The sequence below is a fragment of the Fusarium fujikuroi genome, chromosome FFUJ_chr10 (assembly GCF_900079805.1).
Source record: "Fusarium fujikuroi IMI 58289 draft genome, chromosome FFUJ_chr10".
NCBI lineage: Eukaryota > Fungi > Ascomycota > Sordariomycetes > Hypocreales > Nectriaceae > Fusarium > Fusarium fujikuroi.
This window is the reverse complement of record NC_036631.1, coordinates 1,071,411-1,085,667: the sequence shown is the minus strand read 5'-3', so window position 1 is coordinate 1,085,667 and position 14,257 is coordinate 1,071,411. Positions and strand designations below refer to the sequence as shown.

At 48.5% G+C, this 14,257-nt stretch overlaps 6 protein-coding genes; 3 read left to right on the top strand and 3 right to left on the bottom strand.

Moving 5' to 3' along the window:
- Positions 1 to 429: 429 nt before the first annotated feature.
- FFUJ_10609 (related to C4-dicarboxylate transport protein mae1) lies at positions 430 to 1,725 on the top strand (the record flags this gene model as incomplete). The annotated part of the gene is made up of 1 exon (XM_023569412.1): positions 430 to 1,725. One exon carries the CDS (start codon positions 430 to 432, stop codon positions 1,723 to 1,725), a length of 1,296 nt encoding a protein of 431 aa, XP_023436631.1.
- A 935-nt stretch (positions 1,726 to 2,660) lies between these two features.
- FFUJ_10608 (uncharacterized protein) lies at positions 2,661 to 3,796 on the top strand (the record flags this gene model as incomplete). XM_023569411.1 has 2 exons in its annotated part: positions 2,661 to 3,156; positions 3,207 to 3,796. 2 exons carry the CDS (start codon positions 2,661 to 2,663, stop codon positions 3,794 to 3,796), a joined length of 1,086 nt encoding a protein of 361 aa, XP_023436630.1.
- Positions 3,797 to 4,397: 601 nt separating this feature from the next.
- On the bottom strand, positions 4,398 to 4,538 carry FFUJ_10607 (uncharacterized protein; the record flags this gene model as incomplete). Its single annotated transcript, XM_023569410.1, has 1 exon — positions 4,398 to 4,538. The coding sequence occupies one exon, from the start codon at positions 4,536 to 4,538 to the stop codon at positions 4,398 to 4,400; it is 141 nt and encodes a 46-aa protein (XP_023436629.1).
- Positions 4,539 to 5,008: 470 nt separating this feature from the next.
- FFUJ_10606 (uncharacterized protein) lies at positions 5,009 to 6,673 on the bottom strand (the record flags this gene model as incomplete). Its single annotated transcript, XM_023569409.1, has 1 exon — positions 5,009 to 6,673. The coding sequence occupies one exon, from the start codon at positions 6,671 to 6,673 to the stop codon at positions 5,009 to 5,011; it is 1,665 nt and encodes a 554-aa protein (XP_023436628.1).
- Positions 6,674 to 9,194: 2,521 nt separating this feature from the next.
- On the bottom strand, positions 9,195 to 11,103 carry FFUJ_10605 (related to heterokaryon incompatibility protein (het-6OR allele); the record flags this gene model as incomplete). XM_023569408.1 has 2 exons in its annotated part: positions 9,195 to 9,279; positions 9,332 to 11,103. The coding sequence occupies 2 exons, from the start codon at positions 11,101 to 11,103 to the stop codon at positions 9,195 to 9,197; spliced, it is 1,857 nt and encodes a 618-aa protein (XP_023436627.1).
- Positions 11,104 to 12,965: 1,862 nt separating this feature from the next.
- Positions 12,966 to 14,223, top strand: FFUJ_10604 (uncharacterized protein; the record flags this gene model as incomplete). XM_023569406.1 has 3 exons in its annotated part: positions 12,966 to 13,225; positions 13,332 to 13,763; positions 13,818 to 14,223. The coding sequence occupies 3 exons, from the start codon at positions 12,966 to 12,968 to the stop codon at positions 14,221 to 14,223; spliced, it is 1,098 nt and encodes a 365-aa protein (XP_023436626.1).
- Between the last annotated feature and the right edge of the window lie 34 nt (positions 14,224 to 14,257).

Here is a 14,257-nt window from a genome sequence, read left to right as displayed (position 1 = left end):
GCCAGCAGCCTTGCTACGCGTTGCGGCTCAGACGTTACCCGTTGTCGCGCCCGTCACTAAAATTAGTCTAGTTTGCGTGTCATGTCTAAGAAACGAGTAATGAAGATCTGGTATCCAGTAAAGTGCAGGCATGTGAGATTCGTAATGACAATTGCAAAAGTGCCGAGACGATGGCGATAGTGCTTGGGCTCTTATCGCCGTTGGCGAATATTTATACCTAGTGCCAAGCCCCTGAATATCTACCGCTCTGGCTGGATCAACAGCAGAACGCCTCAGCTCTAGTTTGGAACTCTTAAGTAGGAGTCTGGAGACTACATACATCAGTGGAACTCTCTTCGCTTTTCCTTCCATCTCTCTTTCAGCTCAGTCCACACAAAACCTTTCTGCATTATCATGGCGCATCACGATACGAGGATACATGAACCCAACATGGATCGCGACAGTTACAACCTCGACAACCTCTCCACTCAACACAACCATCATGAGTCACATCGACCAAACTCACCATCAGATCTCATGTCCGGAGCCTCAACCGATATCGAGTCCGGCACATCAACACCGACGCACATCAAGGATGCAAACCAACATCCTTCATTCGACATTTACGACCCGAACCGACCTAAACTTGGCTTGCGTCAACGCATGAAGCATTTCACCTGGGCCTGGTATACATTGCCCATGAGTACTGGCGGTCTATCACTTCTCTTCTTCGCTCAACCGAATCAATTTCCAGGTCTCAAGACTATTGGTCTGGTTATTTATATCATCAACCTCATAATATTTACTTGTGTGACCACGGCGATGGCGTCACGGTTCTTCCTTCACCCAGGATCATTTGCCAAGTCCATGACACATCCACGAGAAGGTTTCTTCTTGCCTACATTTTTCTTATCCATAGCCACCATCATTACCAGTACTGATCGGTATGCGATACCGAAGGACAATTCAAACCTCGTCTGGGCTGTCCAAGCAACCTTCTGGGGCTACCTTGTCGTCACCCTGATCCTATCTATAGGACAGTACAGCTATGTATTTGCCGCTCATAGCTTTTCTCTCACCACTATGATGCCCACTTGGATTTTGCCCATCTTCCCTATCATGCTTTCGGGCACCATCGCATCTGTCATCGCTGAGACTCAGCCTCACGTTGCTGCAGTACCGATCATTGTCGCAGGACTAACCTGCCAAGGCCTTGGACTCAGCGTTGCCGTTATGATGTATGCTCATATGATTGGGCGCCTGATGCAAGCAGGCCTACCTAACAGAGAACATCGTCCAGGCCTTTTCATGTGTGTTGGGCCACCTGCATTCACTGCCCTGGCTTTGATAGGCATGGCTGAAGGGTTGCCTGAAGACATCGACTTCATTCAAGATGGAACATTTATCAATGTCGGAATGGTTCGGTTGATAGCTACTATGAGTGCTATCTTCCTTTGGGCTTTGAGTTTGTGGTGGTTTGGCATCGCGGCTGTTGCTGTTATTCAGTCTCCCCCTAAGTACTTTCACCTCGGTTGGTGGGCTATGGTTTTCCCCAATACTGGTTTTACTCTCGCTACTATCTCTATCGCCAGATCCCTTGGCAGCAAGGCCATCGGATGGGTCGCCACTGGAATGAGCGTCATCATTCTCTCCGCTTTTCTTTTCATTTTCTACAGCCACGTTAGGGCTGTCCTCTCCCAAGACATCATGTACCCAGGACGGGATGAGGATGTCGAGGATCACTGAGTCGAGCATTTCAGCGCAGCATAACTAGACTTTTAAATTGCATAAAGGAACATAAAAACGTTTTACACTACTACTCGCATATACTGTCGCTTCCCATTCACTACCCCTTGTCTCGTGCATCACAACCAACGGTTTCTATAGCAGGGCTTTAATATTCACTCGTTAGTTAGTTTCATCTTTAAATTGATATCATATCTGAACTTGAATCTCTCCGTTTCCTAATTAAGAAATTTCTTATCTATGCTAGTCCATTTTGACTGTTTCGATGGTTTCATATATCTACGATAAGATCAACCGATCTGAAACCGCATCTTGAGCTCCGAGTCGCATCCCCTTGTCACTATCACCGGAGTATAATGCTGCAGCGGAGTATTTATTTCTGATCGTTAGACTCCCTAAAAATAGTTGCCATTTCAGTGATACACTTGAGACATTGGCAAATCTGAGCTTCCTAGTAGTTGTCATCTCATTGGGTGCGTAGTGAATCTGCTTGGCTTGCCATGGGTCGCAGCCCGAGTGCAATCCACTCTTGATGGCACTCTGCAAATGACCCGGACCCGGAAATCCGCGCATTGCTTCAAGACCGAATTCCTCGGTGAGCTTGGCTTCTTCCGTAACAAGGTTGAGTTGTTTTGTTGCAGTCTCCAACTTCCGCTCTTACACTGACTAACCGTGTTCAGGACACCTACCCAGTCAAGCTTCTTGGCAAGATAAATTCCCCATCTATTGCTCTTGTTTGGCGATAATAACTCACTTCTCAATAAGCACTTGGTAATATTCGGATGCATGTACGTAATCAATGCTGACACCCCTCTCTTGGCTGATGATCCGGATAAAAGAGGTTGCAGGAGTGAGAGTCAGATGCTGACTGCCTTATAAGCCAGCACCAATACGAAACAAGCAGTGAACGTAAGAAACTGAGAATATTTGCAGCCATGTCTGAATCAACGCCCGAGCAATTCCCCACCCTCCCCTCTGATCTGACTCCCCAGTGGTTCAGTGCGAAGCTTGGGCACAAGATCAAATCAATAGAAAATACACGCAACATCTGGGGAACCGCAAGTAAGCTATTCTACAGTATTACCTACGAAAATGAAACAGATCAAGAAAGGCCGTTCAATATCTGCGTCAAGGGAGTGTTTGATCCCAAGATGATCGAGGCTCAGCCATGGACCGTCAGTTTGGCCCAACGAGAAGCAGAGTTCTTCAGTAAGGTTGCTCCGAACGTGAACCATATGATCTTTCCAAGAGGCTGGTGGAGTGGAACAGACGATAAGCAGGGAATTGCGATCATGAACGATCTTGTCAGCGAAGGTTGCATTTTTCCGGCTGAAGTTGCTTCATATTCGGTTGATAAAGTCAAGAACGGTGTTGAGCAGCTGGCAGGTCTGCATGCTCAGTACTGGGGCCAGAGTCAGGAGGACCATCCATGTAAGAACCTTTGTGAATATTTCCGTTACCAATGTCTCACAATCTTACAGGGATCTGGAACAACTACGATCCTGCCATGACATTCATGTGCAGATCGTGGGACGAAGTGGTTAGAAGACCCGGCCGTCCCCAGCTTCCGGAGTATCTGATGGACGGGGCTCGATGTAACGAAGCCTTAGATCGCTACTACGCTGAGCGAAACTCACGTTTCCGAACTCTGCTGCATGGGGATACTCACATCGGAAACATCTATTTCACAGCTGATAACCGCATCGGCTTCCTAGACTGGTCAGCCTTCCACTTTGGTTCATGCTTCCATGATGTCGTGTATCACATGACGGCCATGCTCAGCGTGGAAGATCGCAGGGCCCATGAGATGGAGATATTGGATCACTATCTTGAGACACTTCACAAACTTGGAGGTCCCAAGTTTGACCGGCATAACGACCCTGAGGTTATGCTTGAGTACAAGCGGTCATTCATGACCAATGTAATCTGGCTCATTTGCCCAGATGGCCTCCAAAGCAAGGAGCGTGTCGCAGCTTTGTGTGAGCGAACTGTTGCCACTTATGATGACCATAAAGTCATTGATGTGATTCTGGGTCAACCAAAACCGGTGGCATCAGTGCAGCTTGGATAGGTTAATATCATTGTGTTGGCGGTTGTCTTTAGATTGGTATCTAGACGTCTGGAATATGAGGCAGGGTTGATGACCTGTTTTCCGTTCACCCTCATGTCCTTCTGTCTTGTTGTGATGCTGTGCGGCGTGATGACGTGCTTAACGTAGGATAAGCCGTATTGTGTTGGTAGGATGACGTTTCACAATAAGATCTATGCATAGTGAATCACAGATGAACCACGACGCTGACTGACCTTTGATCAGTGAACAAACATCATTTCGTCGCGATTATAACTTCCCCCACGCTGACACAAAGCACGTTAATGAATAAAGTGGCTTCCATCATCTAAAATGCGCAGCTCTCGACCTGATCTCGTATTAGTACCAAATTTTATTCATGATACTAGAGATGCACGAGTCACGGGATAAAAGAAGTAGGGAACTAACTATCAGTGCTATTCGATGTGTTTATGTGTAGCGAGGACGTCAGTGCTTGGTGACAACTAGACTATAGAGGTTTATAGCTGGACCATGATATCCTTACTCACGCTTGCCCTTAATAACCTCGCTTCTTCTTCTGCTTCCTCAAGCACTCGTCACATATGGATTCTATCTCCTTCCTCTAGACTGACGCCGGGTTCCCGCAAGCACCGATGGCACCACCCTTCTCCCTCGCCTTAGCACAGGGAACGTCGTCCCACTCATCCTTGAGGTGAAGGTAGCACTTTCTGCAGGAATACTTTCTTTGCACCTTGATACACATTTCTAACGGGCCAAAGGTGGTTTCTATATGCTGAGCTATTATTTGGCTTCGATTTGAAAGAGGTTTATTGATCTTGAGGTGTTTGTTTGGGATGGGAAAGGTTCTGCGAATGAATGGTTCGATATTTATACCTTTTACAGGTGTCTGATTCACTGCAAGATAATTAAGAGTAAGTGTGATAGGAGACGAAGCTATTTGGCGAGCACCTATAATTTTGCTATCATAGCATCACACATCCTCTGTTAAAAGTCATACCCTTGTGGATATCACATCAAGACGTATCTCAAGCAAACTGGAACCCATTTCCCTTTTTAAACCCAGAGCTAGGTTCTGTTGACTTTGGGCCAAGGTTACGGTCGAGGTAGCCATGACCAGGCCACAGGAGTCCATGGGGATCTGCCCAGAATCCTGCGGGTTTGTTTCATAGAGGTAGCTCGCTCCTATCCGAAGCTGGGATTGACTTCTCAGACTCACGCGTTTGCCATCTTTCTAAATCTCGGCTCAAACATATTCAGCCAAGGCCTCTCCTGCCGCAAAGACGCCTCAGCCATCTGTTCCAAGAAATCTCGCAGTCCATTATACGGGTAGACAGTAAAGTCCCATGCAGTCCAACTAATCAGTGCCCATTCGAGATTCCTGAAAGTTTCCATGCTCCCGTATGTCTCTTGAACAAGTCGGTCAAGCTCACGACGTTGAGTGTCATTCCTTTCCTCGTATGTCTTGAAAAAATAATCTTTGGCTGGCTGAAGAAGATCCTGGCCTATGAGGAAGAAATGGCCAGCCCTTTCTTCGTGGTTTATATCGCCCGAGAGACAGATACACCTAGGCTTTGCGATCGTTGGCCATTCCAGGATGTTCTTCGTCCATGCTAGTGGCTCACCGTCATTCAGCAGCGGAAGTTCATTGCCTTCGAGGAAGTCGATCTCTTGCCAATTGATCTCCTGAGCACCAGCCAGGTAGTCTACAAGATTCTGGCCATCCCACATTGAATCAAGACCATTAGTGATGCTGAGGAACTCTTTATAGTCGTCGGGAAGAGTCACACCCAGTCGTTCTTCAAGAGCTCGTATACCCGAAACGGTACATCCCCGTCTAAGTAGGCCATCTGTATCCTTGGGTCGATTCCGGAGGTTACCATACGGACGATAGGCATCCAACCTGTCGTAGGGGCAGTTTTTGAACGTATTCTCGCTGATGATATGGACCAGCTTCTCAATAGACTGGCCTGCATATCTGCGTCTGGGTCCATTCTGCAGACGGTCCTCGGCCATTTGACAGGCACGAGTTACGGCTGGCCGGAGCTTGGCTGCGTGAATGTTGAGAAAGTCCAGAAGGGGCCGCTCGGGAACAGCAAGGATCTGCTTCCACGCGGCTCGAGAGCAGGAGAGCTGCTCAACTTGTTCTTCCGTATGAAAACGATCACAAACTTTCATAAATAGCTCCCGAGCCTTTTCGTCTTTGCCAAGACGTAGGTATATATCCAGAGCAATCATCAACCCAGCGGTGCGGTACAGCTGAACAAATGGGTAAGGAAAAATGCCTTGACGCCACCACATGGCTATCTTCATGTATCTGATAGCCATCGGACCGTTTGGACTGGCTGAATATGAGAAGTCACCGTTGGCGGTCATTGTTTCTGCCTGTATGACCTGTCCGGCGAGCGTTCCATTGTAGTCGGGTAGGTTCGTAGTCAGCCCGTTATACGCCATGTCTAAGGCCCTTTCGGCAGTTTCTTCTGTCACCTCCCATTCCTGACTGAATCGCTCAAGCCAATTCTTACTTCCTTCGATCTCAAGCTCTTGAAGCTTTTCTTCTGTGCGTTCCTCCTCAGGCACCCAAGAAGGCCAAGACGACGTTGCCTCCCAGGCGAAAAACATGCAAGGCTTCAAGAAAGGATATTCGGAATCGGAGTATTGGAATGGATCGTGACCTCTGCTCGTAAGTGTTTCAAGAAGCCTGGTGGAACCTCCGACTTCACCAACCACCGCAAAGTTCACGGCGGTATGGATGCATTTTCGAATAGCTTCGGTGAGAGACCGTGCATCGGCAATCGAGGGTTCATCATCGACATGACGAAGAAGGAACTCAAATCTGAGGTTCTCGGGCTCAATATCTTTGGGTCTCGATGTCGCCATGTTTTTGGTGCTTGAATTGTTATCGAACGTTTGTGTGAGTGTTGTCAGAAGCAAGCTTGCAGCGTGAAGTTTTCGCGTTGGCTTGGTCAAGGTGTGTGACGTCACAAATAAGCTGACCATGCACGGCAGTTGACAGAGAGTCCAGAGGATTTTGTGAGATATAACGATTCTCTCATTAAATTTGTGAGACAGGCTAACACGACTTCAATGTGAAATGGCTGTGGGGTGGTGAGGCTTTCAACGCTTATAAGTCGGGCATTTCGTCGGTCTCTTCGCATCAATCTGATCACGATCTTTGCTGATTGCTTTGTCGTCTGGCGATGATGTGATGCACCCTATGATTCAGTGAGTTCCAGCTCAAGGTGCTTGTCACCTTGGGCATACCGGCGCATGATCTCCGGTTTAACTCTTCAAGGGAGGTGCAGAAAGCCTCTGGCTTCCGACTGCAGGTTCCCTCGAAGTCAGGAAGGATATATGGCGAGGAAGGCGACGGTCTGTTCGTCATCTCTCTTGCTTACAACTTTCCTGGCTGATGGTGTTTTCCATGTCTCAAGACATGCTACCCAATTCGCGCCACAGCTCTTCCTCTTCTTTCTCCACAAGAAATCATCAAGATGAATTTGTACGTATCGTCACAGACTGACCGTCGATCAGAAAACGCTGACTTTTCGCAGCTTACTGCTCAGTTTCCGGCGTATCAGACCCCTCGCTCTCGTTAATACAGAGCCGTGAGTTTCACCTCGACCCCTCTTGTTCCTTGGCTAACCTCGAAGTGCAGACAATGGTTGCCCACAGACGCACATTTGGTGGAGAGCAGCGGATTTCTTGCAATCACATTCTCCATCCAAGACAGTAATGGGTTTCGGTGCGAGGAATTGTCGGTGTGGACTGGAGGCCGTGGACTACTGCTGTTTGTGTTGGTACTTTTGGTGGTCGGTTTGCCATCTTGGCTGTCTTGGTACCGGGAGCTTTGACTCTTGAGCATGGTTCCCCTCGATGCTTTTTCTTCTGCAGATGTAGTCCTTCCCAGACATTGCTCGAAGCTCATCATGTGAGCAATAATTGAAGTACATGAACATTTCTGAGCCACAAGCAAGTGCACCTTTGTACCTTCAACTTCACGTCTCCTCCTCCTCCTCCTCCTCCTTCCGTCTTTCACCTAACACCATGCAATGGGATTGGCAAACATCTTGGAGCCTCCTTCTCTTTCGCCCCGTCTGCATTCGTGCCGAATTTAGCTCCAAGTCTCTTGAGTCTTTCATCTCCGAAGCTTTTCAGACTTTTCATTTCCACTGCTTACCATCATCGATTTACTTCATGCTATACTTGTTCACGCGCCGACCAACAACTACATTACATACACATTCTTCACTGCCGAACTTGTTGGGCGAAACTCCCCGGGTCCCTTCCGCGTACTCAGTTCAACACTGCCCGAGCTCAAGCCTTGCCTACCACAACGAAGACGCGTCGCTCAATCCTTGATCAGACTCTACCGGGTTGCCAGCAGATTTCACAAGACAAGACGCCCAGTCACAGGTTTCGCGTTCAAATCTCATACCACAATTGGAACCTCGGTTCTACATAGTTCTTTGGAACTGAACTGGACAAGACAAGGTATGTGGAGTTGAGTCGTCCAAATGCGACCTTTTGCTACATCATTCCTAACTATAGCATAGACACGCGTTATCTCCCAAAGTAGAACTTGCGACAACTCATCCGTCATGAACCCCCCTCGAATACCGCCCGTGGACGTCGAAATCGATGAACTAAATTGGTTCGACATCCAGCGCAAAATTTATATCATCAATGACCAAGTCAATTTCTTGAGGGGCATGCTCCGGGACAGAGAGGAGATTTTGCAACGCAACAGCCCTAGGAAAACCGAGAGGGCCATGCAAGCGTTTGCCTTAACTCGACGCCCAGAAGACGATGTTTTACAGGCCAAGTCAAGGGTCAGGTTTCTCATGATGGCCTTGATCGGACGGAGAGACTTTGACCGGCCAAGAATGCAAGAATTGTTGGACATTGCTGAGCGGCATCTAGACCTACTGCACGATGAAGAACATGCCTACAACGAGATGATGAACCGATATTTGATTCAAATGGAAATGGATCAGAGGTTACATGATGAGGCAAGGCATCAAGCTAACGTGCTGCGAGGTTATATCACCCAATTGGTGGGGGAGGTGCAGAGACTCCAACGGACAAGGCAGGCCATCGCTGCTTGACTTAACTCAAAATCAAGAGCCTCTTTGGTCTCCCCATCCATCAACCATACAGGCGACCGTCTGCGTGGACTTTGCGAGGCACTGAGATGGCCGAAAGCAGCCCAGCGGAAGAGAGCATTTGGGCTCTCATATGTTATGAATACGCCCCAGCGAAATGAATAAAAGTTCCATTCTTAGACCGAGATACCAATATGCCTAGTTTCAAGGTTTACTGGACTGTAATAAACGTAACGTACCTGATTCTTCTCACTGTTTCGGATAGAGTAGACGATGTACGGCCAATTTCCCTCTGATTAGACAACACGATACTCGGCGAAGTCGGTCTTTTCTTCAATTGCTCCAGCAGCGGCCTCTCCGTTCATGATTCCATGGATATAGCTACAACACTTTAGCAGCTGGGATCTAAAATGGATAGAAGGATGGCACATACCATTCGCCAATATAGATCCAGGTCTCGTGCTCACTCCTCCTTAACGCATGAGCCACGGATCCGCCCAACAGGAGGCAGATAGCGTCGCCGGGTTGGATATCAGGCGGACCTAATCCCATGTAACCCTTTTCTGTCCTGAAAAAACGCCGATTGAACTGCTCAATCAATCGAAGTTGGCGGTATATAGGTCGAAGGCATGACTCCCATATGCTTAGCAAGGCTTCCATCCCCTCTGGGGTTTCGAGTTGCAACAGATCCTGTAGACCATTCTCGTCCAGTCTTTTGGGCCGGCCTCCTTTCGTTGAGGTTAGGCGGCCTTGGTCCAAGTCAACCAGAACTGTTCTCCAGAAGGCCATAGCCTGAGTTTCGCCTGTTACATAGCTATCGCTATGTGGGAGCAAAGATCTCCATTGATTTAGCGCGTCTCTCATCGAGCTCCTCCAGTGTCCAGGGCTTGTTTCACCAACATTCTCAAAGTCAGGGCCCGGTGCTTGAGTTCCAACAATGGAGACAGAATCAAGACAAAAGCCCTTGAGTATCAGCACACTGTCATCCTCATCTGTTTTTATGCATGGAGGAGATCCCTCTGGGCTCATAAAGGCCTTGTAGATCGACCATTTGTTGAGGACTTTGGACAGCGAAGTTATGTAGTCCCTGAATGGCTCGGAGTGGAGTTCGAGGTCAGGGACCCAAGAAGCAAGGTTCTTGTTTCGAGACTCCTTTTTCTCGGAGATCAGGCCAAGGCAGTTGAGGTTGCCATCTTCGACAAGCGCGGCTCTCATCGCCACTCTATACACCTTCTCGACTGGCCATGAATATTCTGGCTTGAGACTATCGCGAGGCTTTATAATACCCAACAAGCCAATGACCTTGTCTCTCGGATCCGAAGTCGCGCGATTCCAAGTCGAGTAGAGCGCCATTGTCAACCCGATTTTCCCGTGAGCAACCATGTCTTTGCGCAGATACTCGACGAGCATCAGCGCACCAAGAGTCATGTCTCTGTGGGTCAGTGCACCTTTATAAGCATCATGGTTCACTAGGTGATATAAGAAATGGGACAAGCCCAAGAGATATTCGAAAGGAAACGTTTTTGAGCCAGACCAGCAGATTACGTTGGGGCATAGGACGCTTTCTTGCAGTGTCCATATTCTTCTCCACCAGCTGTTGGTGAGTAATGTTACGGCATGATTGAATGCAGTCAGTGCTGCTGGGTCATCGAGAAGTTTTAGAATGGGCGCATAAAACTCGTGGAAGGGCGTGGAATCTGGATAAATCGTGGCCGTGCGTGCATCGCGCGACGGAGACTGTTGATAGCTTGGGTCCTGGAAGACAAGTGTATAAAAGGTCTTCAGGAAAGTAACACCAGCGTCAGAGGTTGTGTCTGCAGTCCCAAGCCAGACGTCGACGGCTTGAGCTTGAGAGTAAATTTGGTTCATTTGGAGAACTTGACGATTCCTCTCCCCTTGATCTTGCTGATTGATGCAGACGGCGTCGACCCAGATGAGTTTTGCCTCATGAGGCTTTCGAAATGCCTTGAGCGCTGCATGTAAATTGGGTCGCACTTTAAAAACAGTTCCGTTTACCAACAGTCGCTGCGTCGCATCTTCATGGCCCCATGTGTATGAAATGGCTTCATAGTGAGGGCAGGTAGATAGCTCGTTATGATGCAGCTCGCAGGTGATATCGGATGCCTCATCATGCGACGGGAGGATTCTCAGGAGTCTGAACCATCCGTTCGAAGGGAGCGGCGAGTAAGTGAAGGGTTGTTCCATCTCGCACGCCAGTGAGACTGATGGGTGATGAATGTTGGGTAGCGGGCGGTGGAAAATAACGCATCAGACTGAGAAAATATACTTCCGCTTTTACAAATGTGCCTCTTGATCAATTTTACGCACAGTAACGCAAAGCCACTGAGATAGCGATTAGACCCCGAGATCTATTCTGTGAGTTGATGTCGCCAAGGCTGTGGTTTCAGCGACGGTAGTGGCGCGCTTCGTGTTTGTTGGTGTCGCGCGGGCTCAGCACAGGTCGTTTCCAACTCTGCACCAGCCTGACAGACGCGGATGCAGGCTGACCAATCTAGGATACAGCTGCGCAAAAAATTACATTCACGTAAGTAATTGTAACTAGAAGTAGCCAGAGAAAGACAACAAGCCATCACAGATCGGATAGTTGGATGGATGAAGCCTTGGTGAACGTTCCGCGACCATCGCTGCTTGTTGGAATAGATTTGTGATTACATCCCTATGGTCGTTTCAGGTTGATTGAGCACTCAAGCCAGCGTCCTCCATAGATGACCATCATTTTTATCATGCAAGATGAAGCATCACTGGAAGATTGTTTCCCACCTTGGAAAGATTGTAGATGGATCTGATAAGGCAATCACTACGAAAAGACGGTTTTGTTGGCAACGCTTCAATTGAGTCTTCCCCTTCCCCTCAATCTACCCTGCATCCTGCGTGGGCTCGATCGTCGACGGAACGCTGCGACCAAAGATTAATGCGGGGTCACATGGATGTCGTCGACCAACTCAATTGTCCCTGGCCTAGCGATCATTTTGCTCTCAAGTCACGGAAATTCCACATCCCGAGCGGAGACACGATTGATGAAATTAACAGAAAATCTTCATCAATTAGCTTCATTTTGCCACGCGACATGGATAGGCAGAGAGTGCCGTCCCCATACGCAGAGCCAGAGCCAGGGCCTGAGGCTTGCCTCAACAAGATCGAGTCAGTGAGTCTCCAGCTTGAGCACAGACAGACTTGTCTACTTTAAGCAGTTCATCCTTCAGGGATGGTCGATTGGTGGCGACGACTAGCCCACATGGGGCATGATCTACTCAGATCCATCTCTTGAATATCCAGGCTCTCGGGAGATTGGCGGATTGTAACGCTGAGCTTCAAACCTACGATTCATGGAGCAATGCTACTGCAAGATATCTCTTGGCCTTTTGCCCGAAGTTTTTCTCAATGAATCAGGTTCATTCTAATGCGACACTGCGACAGTGCCTGGAGAAGCAACCTACCAAGCAGGCTGGTGTCTCCTCGTATCCCCTCAGAGTCATCTTCTCTGTCAGCTCAATTACCAAGCTCCACCTCGTACCCAAAGTAAATGACATCAAAACCTCCAGAGAAATTAGCATCCTCTAGAGTCTCAACGCTTTTCACAGCCCTCATCCAACTTGGCACGGCAAAGAAGCCCCCTACTAGCAAAACCGAAACCCAAACTAAGCCCGCTGTAATGACTCGAATATCCACGTGCCGCCTACGCGGAATAGGCGCTTAGCCATACAAAAACGAGCCCCTATCTATTAGTATAGAATAATCTTGTACGCCATCGTCACCTAAAAACACTAGCGAACGGCGGTCCGCCACTGCGCGCTCTTCTCATTTGCCCATCTAGCAGATCTATGGGTTCACCACCTCGGTCTGTTCACCAGACTGCCGGGGCTTCTGGAACCTCTAAAAACCCCATCATGCAAGATTCCGATCTACTTCGGGGGCTTGGCAAGGATTTGCCATTCTTTTTTCTTGCTTAAAGGCCGTCTTCCTGTGGCAACCCTGTCTACACGTCTTTCTTGGCTGTTTGCTTGTTTCTCTTTGTTCTAGAGAATATTTCCTGATTCGATCTCACAATGGCGGGTTTCTTAATACCGGATCACTACGTATACGTGAAGCCCAGCACTACCGATCAATTGGTCGCCAGTATCATCTGGGGCTTTACTCTCGCTGTTGGAATCTTTGCGGGCCAAAAGGCGGGAAGGCAGACATGGGATCAGTGGAAGCGCACAGGACGGGCTAAGGCCTACGTCTGGATGATCTGGGCCGAATGGTTGGCTTCGATGTTGATTGGAGTCTTGTCGTGGTGTTTTATCCGAGGTTACATTGCTCCCAGGTATGTTATCGCCCTCGTCAAATTGGTAGGCAATAGAACTGACCAGCAATTCTTAGCTTCTGGATATTCTTTGTTCTCCGTACGATACATCCTTCAAACATTATAGGAACACGAAACTGACTGGTCTCTTAGTGTGCGCCTGGGTTGTCCAAATTCAATGCATTTGTGGAATCATCATCAACCGAATTTCTCTCCTTATGGTCGACAGACGAAACGCCATCAAGATCCGATGGATAACTGCCATTACCCTTGGCCTCATCAACATCAGTGTCTTTTGCATTTGGATTCCTTCTCAGCTGCAAATCTCCCAGCGTTACCATGATATCAACTACATTTGGGATCGCATTGAGAAGGGTCTCTTCCTGGTCATCGACGCAACACTGCACGGCTACTTCGTCTACCTGATTCGTATCAAGCTTATCGCCAATGGTCTTACCAAGTACCAGCCTCTGATGCGATACAATCTTATCATGATTATTATATCCATGAGTTTGGACGTTATTCTCATTGGCAGCATGTCTATCGGCAATGGTTTCATGTAAGTCGCCGATCCAAATGGCTGGTGCTAGGCTTCAATGACTGACTCGCATAGTTACGTGCAATTCCACCCTCTTGTCTACATGCTCAAGCTTCACATTGAGATGAACATTTCCGCCCTTATCGTGCGAGTTGTTCGTGCGACCGGAGATCACAGCTCATACCCCTCTGGTACCGATCTGCGCTCCAAAGTCAGAGCCGCCGTCACGAACAAGAAGTCGGGCAACTCCAATCGCACAGGTGGCACAGGAAAGGGCGCCATGTTCTCGTCTACGGCGAGAAACTTGGAAGTGCGCATCGACGCAGGCGGTCAGATAACCGACAGCGAAAACAGACCCCAGCCAGCGGGTATCACAAAGGTCACACAGACGCATGTAACAGTCATGCCCAAGCACGACGAGGATGATGCCAGCTCGCAGTCCTCAACGCGGCACCTGAAGGACCCTTACTCGTATCCCTGATTCACTAGGGCTGACGGAGGCGGAGGGGAGTTGT